The 16,969-nt window shown below is 31.9% G+C and overlaps 2 protein-coding genes across 4 annotated transcripts in view; one reads left to right on the forward strand and one right to left on the reverse strand.

Annotated features, from left to right (window-relative positions):
• LOC143046168 (coiled-coil and C2 domain-containing protein 2A-like) overlaps nt 1-3,451 on the forward strand; it is a 64,996-nt gene extending 61,545 nt beyond the window's left edge. For all 3 annotated transcript variants that reach the window (XM_076219209.1, XM_076219222.1, XM_076219217.1), the window contains one exon: nt 1,550-3,451. In XM_076219209.1, coding sequence (XP_076075324.1) covers nt 1,550-1,738 — 189 coding nt within the window. In that variant the 3' untranslated portion in view covers nt 1,739-3,451. The remainder of the gene's footprint in view (nt 1-1,549) is intronic.
• Nucleotides 3,452-8,838: 5,387 nt separating this feature from the next.
• LOC143046188 (uncharacterized) lies at nt 8,839-15,987 on the reverse strand. The gene is made up of 2 exons (XM_076219231.1): nt 15,849-15,987; nt 8,839-10,619 (listed from the first exon to the last, which is right to left on the reverse strand). Exon 2 carries the CDS (start codon nt 9,930-9,932, stop codon nt 9,003-9,005), a length of 930 nt encoding a protein of 309 aa, XP_076075346.1. The 5' UTR covers nt 9,933-10,619; nt 15,849-15,987; the 3' UTR covers nt 8,839-9,002.
• Between the last annotated feature and the right edge of the window lie 982 nt (nt 15,988-16,969).

Raw genomic sequence — 16,969 nt, forward strand, 5'->3', positions numbered from 1 at the left:
CACAATATTGTGCAATAGCAAGAAATTTTCAATTGCACAGTATTGCGCAATAGCAAGAAATCGTCAATTGCACAGTATTGTGCAATAGCAAATATTTTCAATTGCACAGTAATGCGCAATAGCAAGAAATATCTAATTGCACAATATTGTGCAATAGCAAGAAATTTTCAATTGGAGTTATCTTTCTTTGTCCAGAATAGTAGTTGAATCAACTTAAATCATTGTTTTATACAATATACAATGTATATTCACTTTTACTACCAACTGATAAATTAAAACAATCTTTACCATTCAGTGATAACAAGCACTTTATTTTACATTTAAATATTTTATGATGTATTTAAATGAGTAGGTATTGTTGCAAACTCCATTAGAAATTTGAATTGAGATCAGTTTTGGAAGAAGGGAAAGGGGGATGTGAAAAAAAAAAAATCGGGGGGGTGGGTAAATTTTTCTCATTTCAGATTTCATAAATAAAAAGAAAATTTCTTCAATCATTTTTTGAGAGGATTAATATTCAACAGCATAGTGAATTGCTCAAAGGCAAAAAAAATATTTTAAGTTCATTAGACCACATTCATTCTGTGTCAGAAACCTATGCTGTGTCAACTATTTAATCGCAATCCAAATTTAGAGCTGAATCCAGCTTGAATGTTGTGCTCATACTTGCCCCAACCATTCAGGGTTCAACCTCTGCGGTCGTATAAAGCTGTGCCCTGCAGAGCATCTTTTTTTTTTTTTTTGGTAAATTTTTTGGTTTGATCTATTTCTCAGGTACTCTAAGTGATAGAACATGTATTTTTGGTGTATGGAATGATTGTAAGGTGTGCATGTCTATGTCTGTATGGCATGGTTTATCAAACTGTGACCCCCATTGTAAAACCTACATATTACAGACTTTCAAGATCAGTTCAATCATATGTAAAGCATGTGATACATTTCAGTATGTGCATTCATGTTCTACATTTGATTTTTTTTTTGTACGTTTGTTATCTGCTGTCTATTTTTTAAACCCTTTGTGATTTTGTTTTTTGTTTGTTTTAAAATTGTGAAAGGAAAGTAAATATGTTATTATATGAGTATGGTTGAATGATTGGCCTTATTGCCATTTGTAATACTGGGGCAGATATGATTTCTGTAGCACATAAACAGGTATGTTAAAAATGAGCTAAGTGAGCAATAAAACTGACCTTCCCTCAATTGTCATTTTTTTATATATATTTTCATGAGTATCAAATTTTGTGAATCAAGGTAAACTTGCATTTCCACAGTTGTTTTATTTTGTGGTCTTACCACAATCTCATACAAAACCTAGAGGAATTTGTAATTCTTTGAATTTTTGACACTGTTGTTCAGCTGAAATCCACGAAACCCTGCAAAAATTGGTATCCTATGAATAATAATAAATCTTCAGTATTTATCTTTTTTTGATGCATTTTAATATTAAAAAGCAGGTAAGTGTTGTAAAGTTTTATGATCTTTGACTATTGACTATCCAAATGTTTCAATAGCTGTTAAAATTTGACTCTTATTATCTTTTTTTTTTCAGGTGTCAGGATTTCCATTAAACATGCCATTTACAGAAATATCATCCATTACAGAAGAAGTATTTTCTACAGGAGTGCATGCCCAGGAGTCGAGTGATGTAGAATTTGCCCTGGCTGTATACATGCATCCTTACCCAAACAATGTCTTATCTGTATGGGTGTATGTAGCATCACTCATTAGAATGAGATAGCAAGATTTAGAACCTATAGTGATAGTGCTACCAGTTATGTTGTTATTAGTTATAGTATCCGTCCATTCCAGATCTTAGTAAATTCTACATTCTCAGAAATTAAATTATGCATCTGAAATTTCAAATGAACAATAAGTGTTATTATGTATATTAATTGATTTTTATTATTTACATTTGTGAAAGTAACCATTATCACGGTTTTGACTGTGTAGATATTTCAAGGATTAATTGAAAGAATGCATTCTTTCACAATTGAATTGTTTCTAGAATATATTTTGGCTAGTCTTCCCCTTCTCCCCTGTCTTTGATTAAATCTGAGTTCCATGATTAAAAATGATTGCAAATTTCCGGTAGTTAACAGCCATAGCAATAGACAATACTAACAAAAGTAATATGAGCTATGTCACAAGACAAAAATGGTCATGTGCCCTTTTTAAGTCATTTGCTGGACTATATCAAAGACTGGATGAATAGAACTACAGTAAATGAGTTGTCTATTTATTAATTTTCATTAAAAAATAATTTATTTTTCCCTTGAAACTTAATTTGCTAAAATTAACTATAAAATTCTGATCTAACATGAAATTCTGCTAAACCTTAGATTCCAATTAAAGTTCCAAAGCTGGGAATTATCAGATAATGTTTCGTCTAAAACGGTACAAGTCTCTAGTGTTATGGTTGAAATGATTGATAATTTTACTGTAAAGGCTTATTTCAGTCATATCAGATATCACAGCCTAATCATTATTATTTAATGCAGAATTGCATCCTTTAAAAGGGAATATATTGTTGTTTAACTTTTTAATTGGACTACCAGATCAATTACATATCATATAACTATGTTGTTAATACAAACGTTAGAATATTTATGGATATTACAATAGAGATATGATGATTAATGTTACACATTATTGCATTAATAGAATCATTTATTTCCTTAATGGATAAATGATTGCTTATTTAAAAGTACATTTTCCAGATAGATATGAAAACAAAATGGACAGCCAAGATCACCGTCCATAGTTTTTACAATGGATGGAAATGTTTATGCAATGTGTTTTAATGAATTAGTTTCAAAAAGAATTCACCCAAAAATATTTTACAACAAAATGGATAAGACTGTCACTACTAATAAGAACCATTTTTTTTTAATTTGGAGTAGAGGCAGAGGGATTTTTTTCCTTTTGTTTTTAAACCACAGATTTTCTTTAGATATATTGCATATTTGTTAATGAGTAAAGGGAGATGTTGAATATATGTCAATTTTTAAACCCCATCAAGTGAGAAGATTAACCCAGAATGTTAAGAGTTACTTTTTATATGTTTTCAAGGGTATCTGTTCCCTTTTGAAGGTTTGAAACTTGACATTATTTAAACTTTATTTACTCAAAAGTAACATTTAATTGATGGAACAAATTAATTAATTTTTTTTCTTAAATTGAAACTTCAAAAAAAAATATTCAAGGTTTCAATTTGAATTTGACTTCATTCTATAAATTGATCTGATTTAATTTGAATTGATTAAAGTATAAAAATCTGGTTGAGTTAAAAGCTTAAAAATTGAAATATTTTAAGTGGCTACAGAATATGACCTATTTTTGATACAGACGTTGAAAGTATGAGAATGTTATTTTACTTTAGATCATTGGGATCAATGAAGCCTGTGATATCAATATATTATTTATTTTATTATAATAAATGCTCATTTATTTACTTTTGTTAATTGTTTATTTAATGGATTATCTGTCAGGATTAAGTCTCTATGAAGAAAGTGAACAAAGTCTGTTTAACAAAATGTAAATATTGGTTTTAGGTGGGTGAATTGATATATCTTGTAAAACAGAAAGGTCTTGTATCAATTTTTGATAAGTACACACATGTAATGGATGTCTTGTTTGCAATCAATAGCAATTGTGGACCAAAATAGTTTTTTTTTATGCCACAAAAACTTGTGGTTGCAAAGTATGAAAACATTGGATGTGGGCCGTCTGGGTATTCATCAATGACAAAAGTGGGAAAAAACTTATTGACACAAAAAATCAAATGATATCTTTATGTTTGTTTCCATGTGAAGAAAAAAAAATGATAAGGATGACATCATAATGATGTGTTTGGGTTGGATGGAATTGTCTCCTAATTTTTCAACCAAAATGTGGTTTGTTATAATTCTCACCTGTGACAAAATTTACAGAACCAGAGACATAGGGATTACAATCTAGCAGCAACTGCATAAACTATTTGTATAAGCTTTATATTTTAGATTATAAAAGACCAGGATGCTTCATACCTTGTATGCAGATCCTTATATTACAAAGTTTTCTTGGTCAAAACCATACATATATACTATAAGCTATAGGCCAATTATATTTGATGTATCGAATGACTGAAAGGTGTACATGTCAAATGGCAGGATTCATCTGACCTTGACCTCAATTCCATGGTTTATTGGACAATGTTGAAGTCAGATCTTTCTAAAATGTTGTAAGCTATAGGCCCACTATATTTTGTGTATAGCATGATTGTAAAGTGTACATGTCTGTCAAGCAAGTTTCATATGACCTTGACTTCAATTTCATGGTTTAATGATTAGTTTCAAGCTTGTGTGCTTTGATCTGTTTATAATGTACCATACACAATAAGACCACTCCACGTGGTAATGAAATGTTTGTAAGGTGTACATATCTGTCTGACATGGTTTATCTGTCCATGATCTCATTTTCATGGATCATTGATAATGTTTTTTATGTGATACTTGTAGTGACTCCTTTATATTAAAGACTTTCAACTTATATTCCATCATGAGTAAAGAAAGCTAGACATTCCAGTGTGTGCACTCATGTTATTATATAACTTAGAAAAACAATTTCCTATTTTTTGGCAGCAAACTTGTTTTCTTCTGGGAAGCAATGTTTCACATGACGTGAATCCATTTGGGAAGTATAAATATGATACTACAGTGTAACCTGCCTAATCCGGCATCTGAGTATTCCTACATCCGACTTTATCTGACACATTTTCATGGTCCCAAAATATGCCTATCCTTGCAGAAAAAACCTGAGTATTCCGACATCATGCTTAATTCGATATTTTTTCCCAGTGTGTCGGATTACACAGGTTACATTGTAATTTAATTTACAACGACAGGATAATGATTATCATATGAAATTCATTAAAATCCGAGCATGACATCATTATTTTAGGTCAAAGTTCAGTTTGTGTTGTTTGATCTTTTCCTCAAATACTATGAGCAGTAAATGGATCAGCTGTATTTGATGTATATGTAAGCTGTAAATAACAGATTGGCATATTTCATCTGACCTTGACCTCAACTTGATGGTTCATTGGTTAATGTTATATTTTCGTTTTTTTTTCCGTCCTCAAATACTATATCAGATTAACCCTGTCAGACAACATGCATACCATGCCTCCATTTCACACCGAATGTAGTGAACCTATTGCTTACAGTATCTAAGAAACATAAATAACAATAAAGACACATGAGCAACATGAATCCATTTCATACCCCAAAAAGAGGACATATTGCTTACAGTATCTACAAACCAGAAATAACTATGAAAACTTAATATTGACTAATGAACCATGAAAATGATCTGAAGGTCAGATAACCCTGTCAGACGACATGCTTAACCTAACAATAATTCCAATTTTTTACAAATTTTGTTGACCTATTGCTTAAGTATCTGATGTCACACAAACCATTAAAACTTAACATTGACCAATAAACAATTAAAATAGGGTCAAGGTAGGATTCACAAAAATAAAGTCACCTATTGCTTATAGTATCTCATAGATAGATCAAATTGGAAAATCTGAAAATTGTCCAATAACCTACGAAAAAGGTTAAGATCAGATTAAAAAGCAAATACAATAAGCAATAGATCAGCTGTATTTGCTTTTTAATCTGATCTTAACCTTTTTCGTCATTAGTCAATGTTAAGTTTTCATAGTTATTTCTGTTTTGTAGATACTGTAAGCAATATGTCCACTTTTTGGGGTATGAAATGGATTCATGTTGCTCATGTGTCTTTATTGTTATTTATGTTTCTTAGATACTGTAAGCAATAGGTTCACTACATTCGGTGTGAAATGGAGGCATGGTATGCATGTTGTCTGACAGGGTTAATCTGACCTTGACCTTATTATTGATTTATGTTTCATTGGTCAATGTTCAATTTCGATTATACCCCGTGCAACAAAGGTAAGATGCGAAGGGTATAATGTTTTTGACCCGTCTGTCCGTCTGTCAGTCCTGATCTTAATAATTGTCATCGCAACTCCTCTGAAAACGCACAACAAAATTCCTAAAAACTTTGAAGATAATTAAGACATACTATGAAGATGTGCACATCGACAGGAAATTACGATTACATGTTTTTCTATGAATAATGCCCCTTTAACTTATAATGTTGGCCAAAATATACTGCTGCAAAAGTTTTTCATCGCAACTCCTCCGTAACCACACAACAGAATTTCATGAAACTTTGTAGACAAAAATTATAGGTTTATTTACTTTTACAACGTTCAATACTAAGTAGTTAAGTTAAGTTTTAAAGTTAAGGCCGGTTTACTTAGTGGTGCAGGCTGAGACTATTGAGTTCAGAACAATTTGTTATATGTTGACAATTTGAATTTTCTGATGTGTGTGTTATAGAAGTATAAGAAACTATAAATAATGGTAATGAATTTCTTGCAATAGGTCATCTATATTAAGTTTGAATAATTCTGTCTGGTGTATTAGTTTGACACGTTGCATCGTTGTAAGGTACACTTGACCATTTGACTTTTTTCAAAATTATCATGGATCATTTATCAACTTTGGGTCGCTTCAAGCTAATTTAGTGTTGTCAGAGACATATAATACAACTGTATTATATGTCTCTGGTGCTGTTAGGAGATATTATTTTTATTTTTTACCACGACTGGAAAAAAGAGACAGAAGATGCCAAGGGGTACAAAAACCTTAACGACCACTGAGAAAAATAAACGACGAAAAGACAAACCACATATAAATACAATGAGACTCAATGTTGAGCAAATCGAACCTACCATTTACTCAGGACCAACGTGGGTGCTCCGGAAGGTCAACTGTTCCACCTCTGGTATTGACGTCCGCTGTGTTCCCTTTTTTTTTTGGGGATAAATTAATGAATCAAATTCAGTCGCTAAGCATTTAACAATATATCGAATTAATAAAAACAAAATGAAAACAAAAAAGCCTTTTTTGCGAGAGAAAAAAACGATAGACCGAAAAGTGCAGTTAACTATGTATTTTGCAACTCTATTTGATGTTGTATTGGAAATCGAACAATATATATATATTAAACTTTTGAAAAATAAAGTATTGTTTAAACTATAACGGTCATACAAATAACTTGTGTTTTCTATTTGTACTATAGTATTGAATAACAATATTATTAATGAATTGCTTAACACTACCCATGAATACTTAATGTGAGTAGTCTAATCCAAACATATCATTACGCCCATTTCAGACAGTCGAGAGTATACGCGTCATACAAAATAGGCTTAGTTTAAAAATTGTATTGAAAGATTTAATATCTGGTTGTTGGGGGAAAACGTTTTTGTCCACTTTAGGTATTCTAGGAGAAAACGAGGACGTTAAAGTATCTGCAGAACGTTTATGGACAACAAACATTTACTTCTGGTTTACTTTAAGTCATATGAAACTTCAAAATTTAAACCAAAAAAAATGTTTAGTTTGTTTTATATATACGGGAACATGGTGAGTGGTCGCGTATTACTATAAAACAAGAGAACGTAAACGGTCTTGTAAAAGAAAATCATATATATTGACAAAGAAATGTACTGCTATTGAATTACTGTCTGATGACACAGACAATAACTACTATAGGTCATCGTAAAGCTTTCAACCATGAGCAAAGCCCATACTGCTTAGTCAGCTATAAAAGACACTGAAATCAGACATGTATCAAACAATTCAAACAAGAAATCTAACGGTCTAACTTATGTACAAAAAAAATGAACGAAAACCAAACTTAGTATGTAACAAAACAACCAACGGGTACACCACTGAATTAAAGGCTCCCGACTTGATTTTGAGACAAGTGCCTGTGGTTTTCCCCCGGAAAAAATATCCTCATTTTCATGTTAATATCTCAAAATGTACATTAATAATAGATATATGTATTATGAAGAATTGAAAGATAAAGTGTTCAAGTGTGCCTGAAATAATTGATTACACATCTTTCCGTGAAGTTCAAATCGTTATAGAAAAGTTTATAACTTTCATAACCTACAGGAAAAATCAAGGTTATTAACGCGAATAAGAGTCATAAATTAAGTTCATTAGACGTCAATCTTCACACACTAGCACCTTTCAAAAGCGTCTATGTAAAAACTTAACTTAACGAAAATTTAAAAGAAATTTCAATTTAAGATCAAAGTTCGAATCTAAATTTTTAATTTTGTAAATTTAAAAGCAATAAATTTAATTGCAAAGGAGGTTTTTAACGCCATTGCCAGTGTTACCTTTGAAAGGTTTAAAAAAATGTATTGTATATGAAATTAGTTTAGTTTTAAATATATAGATATACATAGGTCAAATACACATATAGTTCTAAAATTTTGGTATTTGACTTGAAATATAACCGTCTATTTTCACAGGTACTTGATCATTGACTGGATTGCCCTCCCTTTTAATTTTTTGTTAAATTTTAATACTGACACCTTTATTGCTTGATAAGTAAATATTCAATGTTTGGTAACTGTAAATTTTTCGATAAATGACAAGATCGTTATAAAAATTTTCACTTCCTCTTTCCAGCAAAAAATAACTTGATATACAAAATAGTTGTAGTTATAAAGACAACTCTGACACACGTTCCTGTGCCTTTTTCTTGTTTAAAAAAATACAACATGACCCCCCCAAAAAAATAATAAATAAATTGACGACTTTGTGTTTCTTTTAAAAATTTTAAGAAATTTTAAAAGTTGCGAAATAAAACTTGTTTAAGAAAGGAACTGTTTCTAATTTTCAATATTTCTAAACTCTTATATAAAATTCATATATGCGTATTCTTATTGAGAACAACTAACAAAATGGTTACTATTTGTTTTATTTTCTGTTGGTGGGCTTTGTATTGTTGTTGTTTTTTTTTACATGCAAGCAAATATACAAAATATACAACAATTGCAAATACTACCTTTAATCAATTATTTTCAATTTCCATAATAAGTTTTTAAAAATCGTTGAAATTCCTATTTATTCCTCATTTATAGTAAAGTCTCGCACTTTTTGATCCAGCGACTCACTCTGCCTACGAACTCTACATAATCGTTTTTCTCGCTTTCTTTCAAATTTGTTCATGTAGTTCTTATAATCATCTTTCGTTAAAAGAAGATGTCCGTCTGGTGTTAAAGTTCCCATTTCGAACGATGCTAAGTTTTTCACTACATCGGCATTTGGAATTGTAGGCAGCGAAAGGCGTTTATCTAATTCACTTTCGTTTAGGATAAATTTGGTATTCTTCCTTTGCTTTTCTTCTGTACGGTTGACTTTAATTTTATCGTCGTTTCCAGTTATAGGAGATAAAGTGTTCACTGTAGCAAGCTCTTCGGTGAAATCTCCCGGATATATAGTTATTTCTGTTACAAGAGCCTTATTGCTTTCTACCGATTGATTCATACGTTGCCTGCCACTACTTTTGGCCACTGTCAATGATTTCCCGTGTAAAGACACAACGGAACGAGATGTAATTGGACGTTCAGATACGCTTTCACTTTCTGAAGTAACTACATTCACTAATGATTTTGATCTTATATTTTTTCGAACTTTCTCCTTGTTTGTGTCATTTTCGTCGTCATTTTCGTCTTCATTTTCGTCCTCAGACAAAAAGTGAATATCAGCTTCAGCCTCTACACTGTCTCGCACTATTTCCGTGCTAAATCTTTTCAAGTTTTTCTGTCGTATCTTTTCTCTCATTTTAGTTAGAAATAACGTTTTCCTACTCTGAAATGTTGACATATGTACTTTTTCGGCCAATTCAATCGAACGTATTCGTTTCTCAAGTTTCCTTCTGAGGTCAAACTGCATCTGATAAAGTGTTCTCGATTTCATCATTTCAAATATTTCATGTTCGTGAAGGAAACTGCCCTTGTCTGACATTCTTATATGAACTGAAGATTTCGACATCTCGTTTGATCACTAATGAAAAACTACACCAACCGTATCTAAAATGCAAACAAACAAAACAAAAAAACACAAACCCAAATAACAACCAAAATTATTTCAGCTTTGTTCTATTTCCAATATACTATTCCATGACGTATCCAAGAGTATGCCAAGTTTCTATAAATCGACTGCAGACTCTGTAAACACTGAATATTTCCAATGTGGAATCAAAGACAAATATTTAAATGTATTCTTGTTACAAAATACTTTCCTTAAATAAAATAAAAATTGAAAATCCGTTTTTAAATGCCGAAATTTGTATTCTTTGTTAGTCAATCGATTTCATCAAACCTTTTCATTACAGTGAACGTCAATACGCAATTGTTCAAAAACATGATTACAGTAATTGTCTAATAATTTTATCTTTCAAGGATTTTGTTGATAAATCGAATTCTTGTGTTCATGCTAGGTTCGGTAAGACTATCATCCTAACACTCCAGATATCAATGTCACACATGTGTCTCTGTACGGGAAAATCTATATTTACGTACTCGGGCGATTGACTTTTTGTAATTCACTTAAAACCTTCTACTAATATTTATTTTTTGAATTAGCCAGATTTCCTGTGAATGTAGCTTAATTGAAATACCAACTAATATAGACAAGGATTTAGTCAAGGTTTTTCTACTGCGAAGATTTGGCGTCATTCTGAAAAACAAATTGCGACAGAAAAATTAAAGTATTATGAATATTTTACCACATAAGTATAATCCATATATGACAGTTAAGATGTCATAGAAATTTAGAAAAAAATATATTTGAAAAACTTATAAAGTATTGTACTAATTTAAAATCTGGTTTAAGTTTGCTTGATAATAATTGATTAACAGAAAATACATAAATGTTGATGTGAAGATGGTACTAAAAGTTAGTTCTAAGCACAGCAGATATACCTTCCGCTCTTGTATTCCTTTGATACATTTTGTAATATTGACAAGAGCTAAGACTGAAACACCTTGTTCGGTCAGATAAAATTCAAATATTTTGTAACTAGCTTATTATAATTATATTTTAAATGGTTTCTCATTAGTTACAAATTGGTTGCATAGCAATCGAGCTCTTTTTTTTTCGGATGGCTTTGACTAATCTTTAAAATAGGGGGGAAATCGCCTTACTTCGAACGAAACTTTATGTCATTTTGTTGCACAAATGTCTTCAAATGAGTACAAGTCTATAAGACGTAATATGAGAGAGTTTAGATCAGATCATTTTAAATATATTTTACAAATGTACACAGTTTTTTTTTTCTGTTATCTGTACAGGTAGTTTAACTTTTAAATAATGTTTCTAATTAAGTTATAATTTCGTTGGAACTATTGCTTTTTTGACAGGAAAATCCTTTTAAATGGTTAAATCAATACATGTTAACGCCCGCAACGTGTTGCAATCTGTATGGTTTTATATTTACATCGATCAAAAACCGAAAGGGATCAGTAGAATTGCCGAATTGTGCTTTAGTCCTGTTTATTTTATCATAACTTGAGTACTAGAATGATTTGATGTTTTTATTTATATAAATATTCATTAAGTGCAAAAGCATTTTTCAAAAAGATAGTCGATTCCATGTCCTTGTTCCGGTTTGTTAAATCCTAAATGACGCCTTACAGTGCCTGTGTTCTTTTCTTAACCAAGATCAGTTCTTTCTACAGATTTGAATACTTCAATGTTATTTCAAAGATATGTTAAATTTGTAACTTGTTTAAAAAAAGTAAGTTTTTTAATTGAAAAAAAGACGGTTACTACGGAAAATAACGACTGAAACCGTCAGGATATCAAAACATTGTGTGCAGCGGAAATTGTGTGTATGTACGTATCCCAGATCGGTTTGGTAAAATAGGACATTTTTCCATTTTTAATAGTGAACAATTTTATGCGCTCAAAGCTGGGCGCTATGGTAGCGTGGCACTCTCTTTACACGAAACATTGAATTTAAAATCCCAATTCTGACCGGACGTGACTGCGAACTTGATACATCCCGCACAGCCAAACGGACGCCCCACTTTGGTAAGCGTTTTACTGCCAGTCGAGAGAAGATCAAGTGACCATATTTCTATTCCCCAGTCACCCTTGGGGACAGAATTACATGACAATACAACATAAAAATGAAACATAAAAAAAAATAAATAAAAAAATACAAATATGAAAATAAATGTATGTAAATTCGTCCCTACAAATTTCAATTATTTGTTGAATTGTCGATCTCTGAGTTCTTAATTCCTTTTATTTTGGTAAAACCTATAAGTTGTTTATTAGTTTACGAAATCAGATTTTAGAGTATATCAATTTAAACTTTCTCCATTTAAAATCTATAAGGTTCATTACTATTTAATCAGTTAAAAAGGCATTTAACGGTATATGTTTGTACCATGATTATAAGTCCCTTCCTAATACGAAATTCCTTAATCGGTATAACAGGTAACAAAAACACGGATACAAGAAAAGCCGAATGAATATACCATTGGAAAGCCATCATCTGAATAAGTTTAAAGAAAAAAAAAAGACACCTATTGTGTACTTTTAATAATTGATCCATCGACATTTTACACTTGTTTTGAAGTTTTTGTAAGTAAATAACGGCAAGAGTAGTATAACGATGTTCAAAAGTCATAAACCAAAAGAGAGAAAAAAAAGTCCGAGGGAAACACATCTAGTATAAGAGGAAAACAAAGGAACAGCAGGAACGTTGAAGTGCGAAATAAAAGCCATACAAACTGCCAGTTGTTGAAAAACATTAAACTTAAAATAATATCGATTCTCTTAAATAAATAATAAGACCGACAGTCGGTATGTGTAGATATCAGATGAGCTAACATAATAACCACTAGAGACTAAAGTTGAATGATTCAATGCATTAAAAGTTTAAAAAAAAAAAAAAAAGAAAGAAATAGTAGTTTACCGCTGTTCATATCTCATAGAAAATGCCAGTACCAAGTCAGGAATATGACAGTTGTTGTCTATTCGTTTGATGTGGTTTATCATTTCATTTTGCCATTTGATTAGAGACTTTCCGTTTTGAATTTTCCTCGGAGTTCAGTATTTTTGTGACTGTACATTTTTTTTTATTATTTCCTATTGCATCATTACAACAATATAAAAGGATATGGAATCACAACTAGTACATGGTATCATAATTTTTCTAAGATAAACATACGCATTTAACTCAAACTAGACCCGTGAGTTAAAAACTTGAGGCCGAAGGAAATGCAGCGATAACCACGGGTGTGGAATTTGATGATTGACAAGAACAGATAAGGATATGCCCGAAAGAAGCCAGGCGTGGAGATGAAGTTGCCCGGATTGAAGGATGAAGGACTCTACCATTGAATTGAGAACGAATATATTGTCGTAAAAAAAAGAATAAGCGAGCACGAGGAAGATCTGTAAATCATTTTTGACAGCTCCAACGAAGAGTTACTGCTCGTAACATTTACTGAAGAAGTTCCCATTCCTTGTTCACTGGATCAAGTGAAATTGTTTGTGATTTTACTGAAACATTGATGCTGCTTAAAATGTACCTCACCACATGATGAAGTAAAGAAAATTGAGAAGAATGGAATCGGGAATGTGTCAAAGAGACAACAACTCGACAAAGGAGCAAAAAACAACCCAAGGCCACCAATGGACCTTCATACAACAAGAAAATCCCGCAGGCAGAGGCGGTCTTCAGGCGGCACCTAAACAAAAATGTGTACTTAGATTGCAACTCCCTCAGGCAAAGTTTGTACAAGATGGAGTTGGCTATTTTATCAGGTTGCTTTTCAATTTATTTTTTTTTTTTCGGTTTTTATAAATCCTTGGCTTTCAAATGGTTGGCTTTGAGCTTTCCTGATGAAGGTAAATCGAGAAAAGCGCGTCGGACGCATGCAATTTATATAACGTGTCGTTTTCATTTTTTTAAGAGAAAATAGACGTCACACTAAATGGTGAAACCTACAGATCAACCAAAATTAGAAAAAAAAAACGCAAAAAAAAACCATGCAAACAAAGGCAAGACTAATAATGAGTTCCTCCATGCGTATTAGTTTGAGCAACAATTGTGGTGTTTTTGGTTGCCAAACAACTGTCTATTCGATAAGGTTGCTAATAATGATATGGTGGATAGTTCCCCAGGGTATATAAAATATTGAGATGCTATCTTCCCCGTCTTTCTCTCTCTGCAGAATTTGAGAAAATCTAGTAACAGATAGAGTTTGATTTTTTTTCTTAAAATGTCCTGTACCAGGTCAGGAAAATGGCCATTGATATATTATAGTTCGTTTCTGTGTGTGTTACATTTTAGTGTTGTGTTTCTGTCGTGTCGTAGTTCTCTTATATTTGATGTGTTTCCCTCAGGGTTAGTTTGTAACCCGGATTTGCTTTTTCCCCCAATCGATTTATGAACTTCAAACTTGATAACTAATTCTGTGTGAGCTTTTAGGTGTGTAAAGTACATCTTTGATAAGGTAATCGTCCCAATAAGATTGAATTTGGACAGCCAGAGTATGAATGTGAGTTATTACCACCTACATATAACACTGGTAAAGACAGACTAGGCCGAAGTGATATGCCCTTGTTGTTCCACAAAAAAGGGTTTTCATGGAAGTTGTGAAATAGAAATATGTTTGTGAATAAAACTTCGAGAGTTGAAACGTTGAGACGGACTTAGACACATATATGTAAAACAATTTCTCCATTCATTGAAAATTTTTACACAAAATTCAAACTATGAGATGTATGACAAATAAGGACTCGAACTGAAGAGCCGAGCCCTCGAAAATAATTAATATTGACAACACCCAACTATGTGCAGTCAATTTCCACCTCTATTTTAGAAAAGAGGTAACCCGAACAAAAATCCAAGCAAAAGAAGAAGTTAAATCCTCTACTGAGCTTGTCAATAACGTAAGATGGGCAAATACCTAGGTAACAGGACTAAGTTGTCTAAAGATCCAGTAGATATTAGGTTTGGGAGACTTGGAAGCAGAAGATTTGTTCTGCCTGCTGAAATAGGTCTTTTCTTCCTGGAAGTAGCAGATTGAGGCGGAAAAAGAGGCAACGGAAATATCTTGTCCGAGAACAAGGAGTGGTTAGATTTATCTGAAGTCTCGTTATTCCTTCATAGACAGATTGTAATAAGCCAGAGAAGAACCCACAATTAAAAACAGGTACGGGCTAAGCTAATGATGATTTAGCAAAAACTCGAATTAGCATAGGATCTAATAGCACTTCAAAAAATATTATTCTTATTAGTCCAAACCGATGGAGTAACTCATACGTCTGAATCCGTGCTGAGATTACTATAAACCTATACTGTTATAGTCATACATAAAGGCAACAGAAGTATACCGCTGTTCGAAATTCAAAAATCGATTGAGAAAAAAAAAAAAAAAAAAAAAATCCGGGTTACAAACTAAAATTGAGGGAAACGGATCAAATATAAGTGAAATACGACACAACAGAAACACAACATTAACATGTAACACACACAAAAACGAACTATAATATAACCATGGCCATTTTCCTGACCTGGTACAGGACATTTTTAAGAAAAAATTGGTGGGTTGAACCTGGTTTTGTGGCATGCCAAACCCTTCTCTTTTATGGCAATGTGAAATATAACATTAAAATGAAAACATTACATGACAGGACTACAATACAAATAAATGTGAGAACATATAGGACAGAGAAACACAAATATAATAGCTAACAAAATGTACCAGGTTTAAAATTTAATACGCCAGACGCGCGTTTCGTCAACACAAGACTAATAAGTGACGCTCAGATGATACAATCGAAATGATTATTTTATTTTAAGTCCATTGTATTACTGTGTACATTTATTAATCAAATTCAAATCGTATAAATGAAAAAAATATTAATAGAAAATAAGCTATTTACCAATTTTCAAAGGTGTGATAACCTAAAAGGCCTTCATCTGTTATCTTGGAGAAACAGGTGATGTCTATGGATCAGATGGAAATGGAATGACGCTAATTGGTATCTCGCATACATAAATGCCAAACCAACGATATCTGAATTGTCAATTTTTAGTATTGGGATACCGTCTGTTGTTACGACACAATAGGAAATAATATTTCATAATTAATTAAGGTAGCGTATTCATTGCAATTAAAACAATTACATTATCATGCTTGTGTAAGTTTCTAAGTTATTACGAATGATTTAGTGAAAGGTTACATAGATATTTGATCATACGTTGAAAGCGTACATGTTTGTCTGACAGGGGTCACCTATTGATCTCATTTTTATATTTGGTTCAGTTTTTGTATACATTCATTGTTTGTGCTATTTTATGAATTAAAAATCAACCATGTCGACCTACATGTATGTCATGCTTCAATACACTGTTTTGTGATGAATATTAAGTTTCATGCCTTGATCTGTTTCTGAGTTACTATGAGTAATACTGTAGGTAGACTTAAATATGACAAGTTGTACATATCCGCGCGTCAGGTTTCATCTCGTCCTGTCCTAATTTCTATAGTTCAGTGATCAATTTTAAGTGTTCATATTCAGTAGGGATGTCAAATCGGTGGAGACTGACTTATCTAGTACTAGTTGGTTTTATCGAGTGATACTCTAGTACTTGTTCGGAAAAATATCGACAGAATCGGAAAACAATGATACTAGTACGCATTTTACGCTCTCTTGGTTGTTACCGAATTAACGTTAAATACTCTATATCATTATATTGAGCTCGATATTAAATCATAACTCTAGGAATTCATACACAATAGGTAATAGCTCTATCACTATCACTATAAATTTCGTTGGTTGATAAATCTAACATTTGATGTTGTTAGTTATAGATTTCCTCTTTTTGAATTTACATTGAAGTACGGTATTTTTTTTAAAAACTTTTTCAAGAACCGATCAACAATTTAATCAATCAAAAAATAAACAAATACGTGAATATCGATGATTATAAAAGAGGGACGAAAGATACAAAAGGGACAGTCAAACTCATAAATCTTAAACAAACTGACAACGCCATGGCT

This window comes from Mytilus galloprovincialis, chromosome 1, assembly GCF_965363235.1.
Source record: "Mytilus galloprovincialis chromosome 1, xbMytGall1.hap1.1, whole genome shotgun sequence".
NCBI classification, from domain to species: domain Eukaryota; kingdom Metazoa; phylum Mollusca; class Bivalvia; order Mytilida; family Mytilidae; genus Mytilus; species Mytilus galloprovincialis.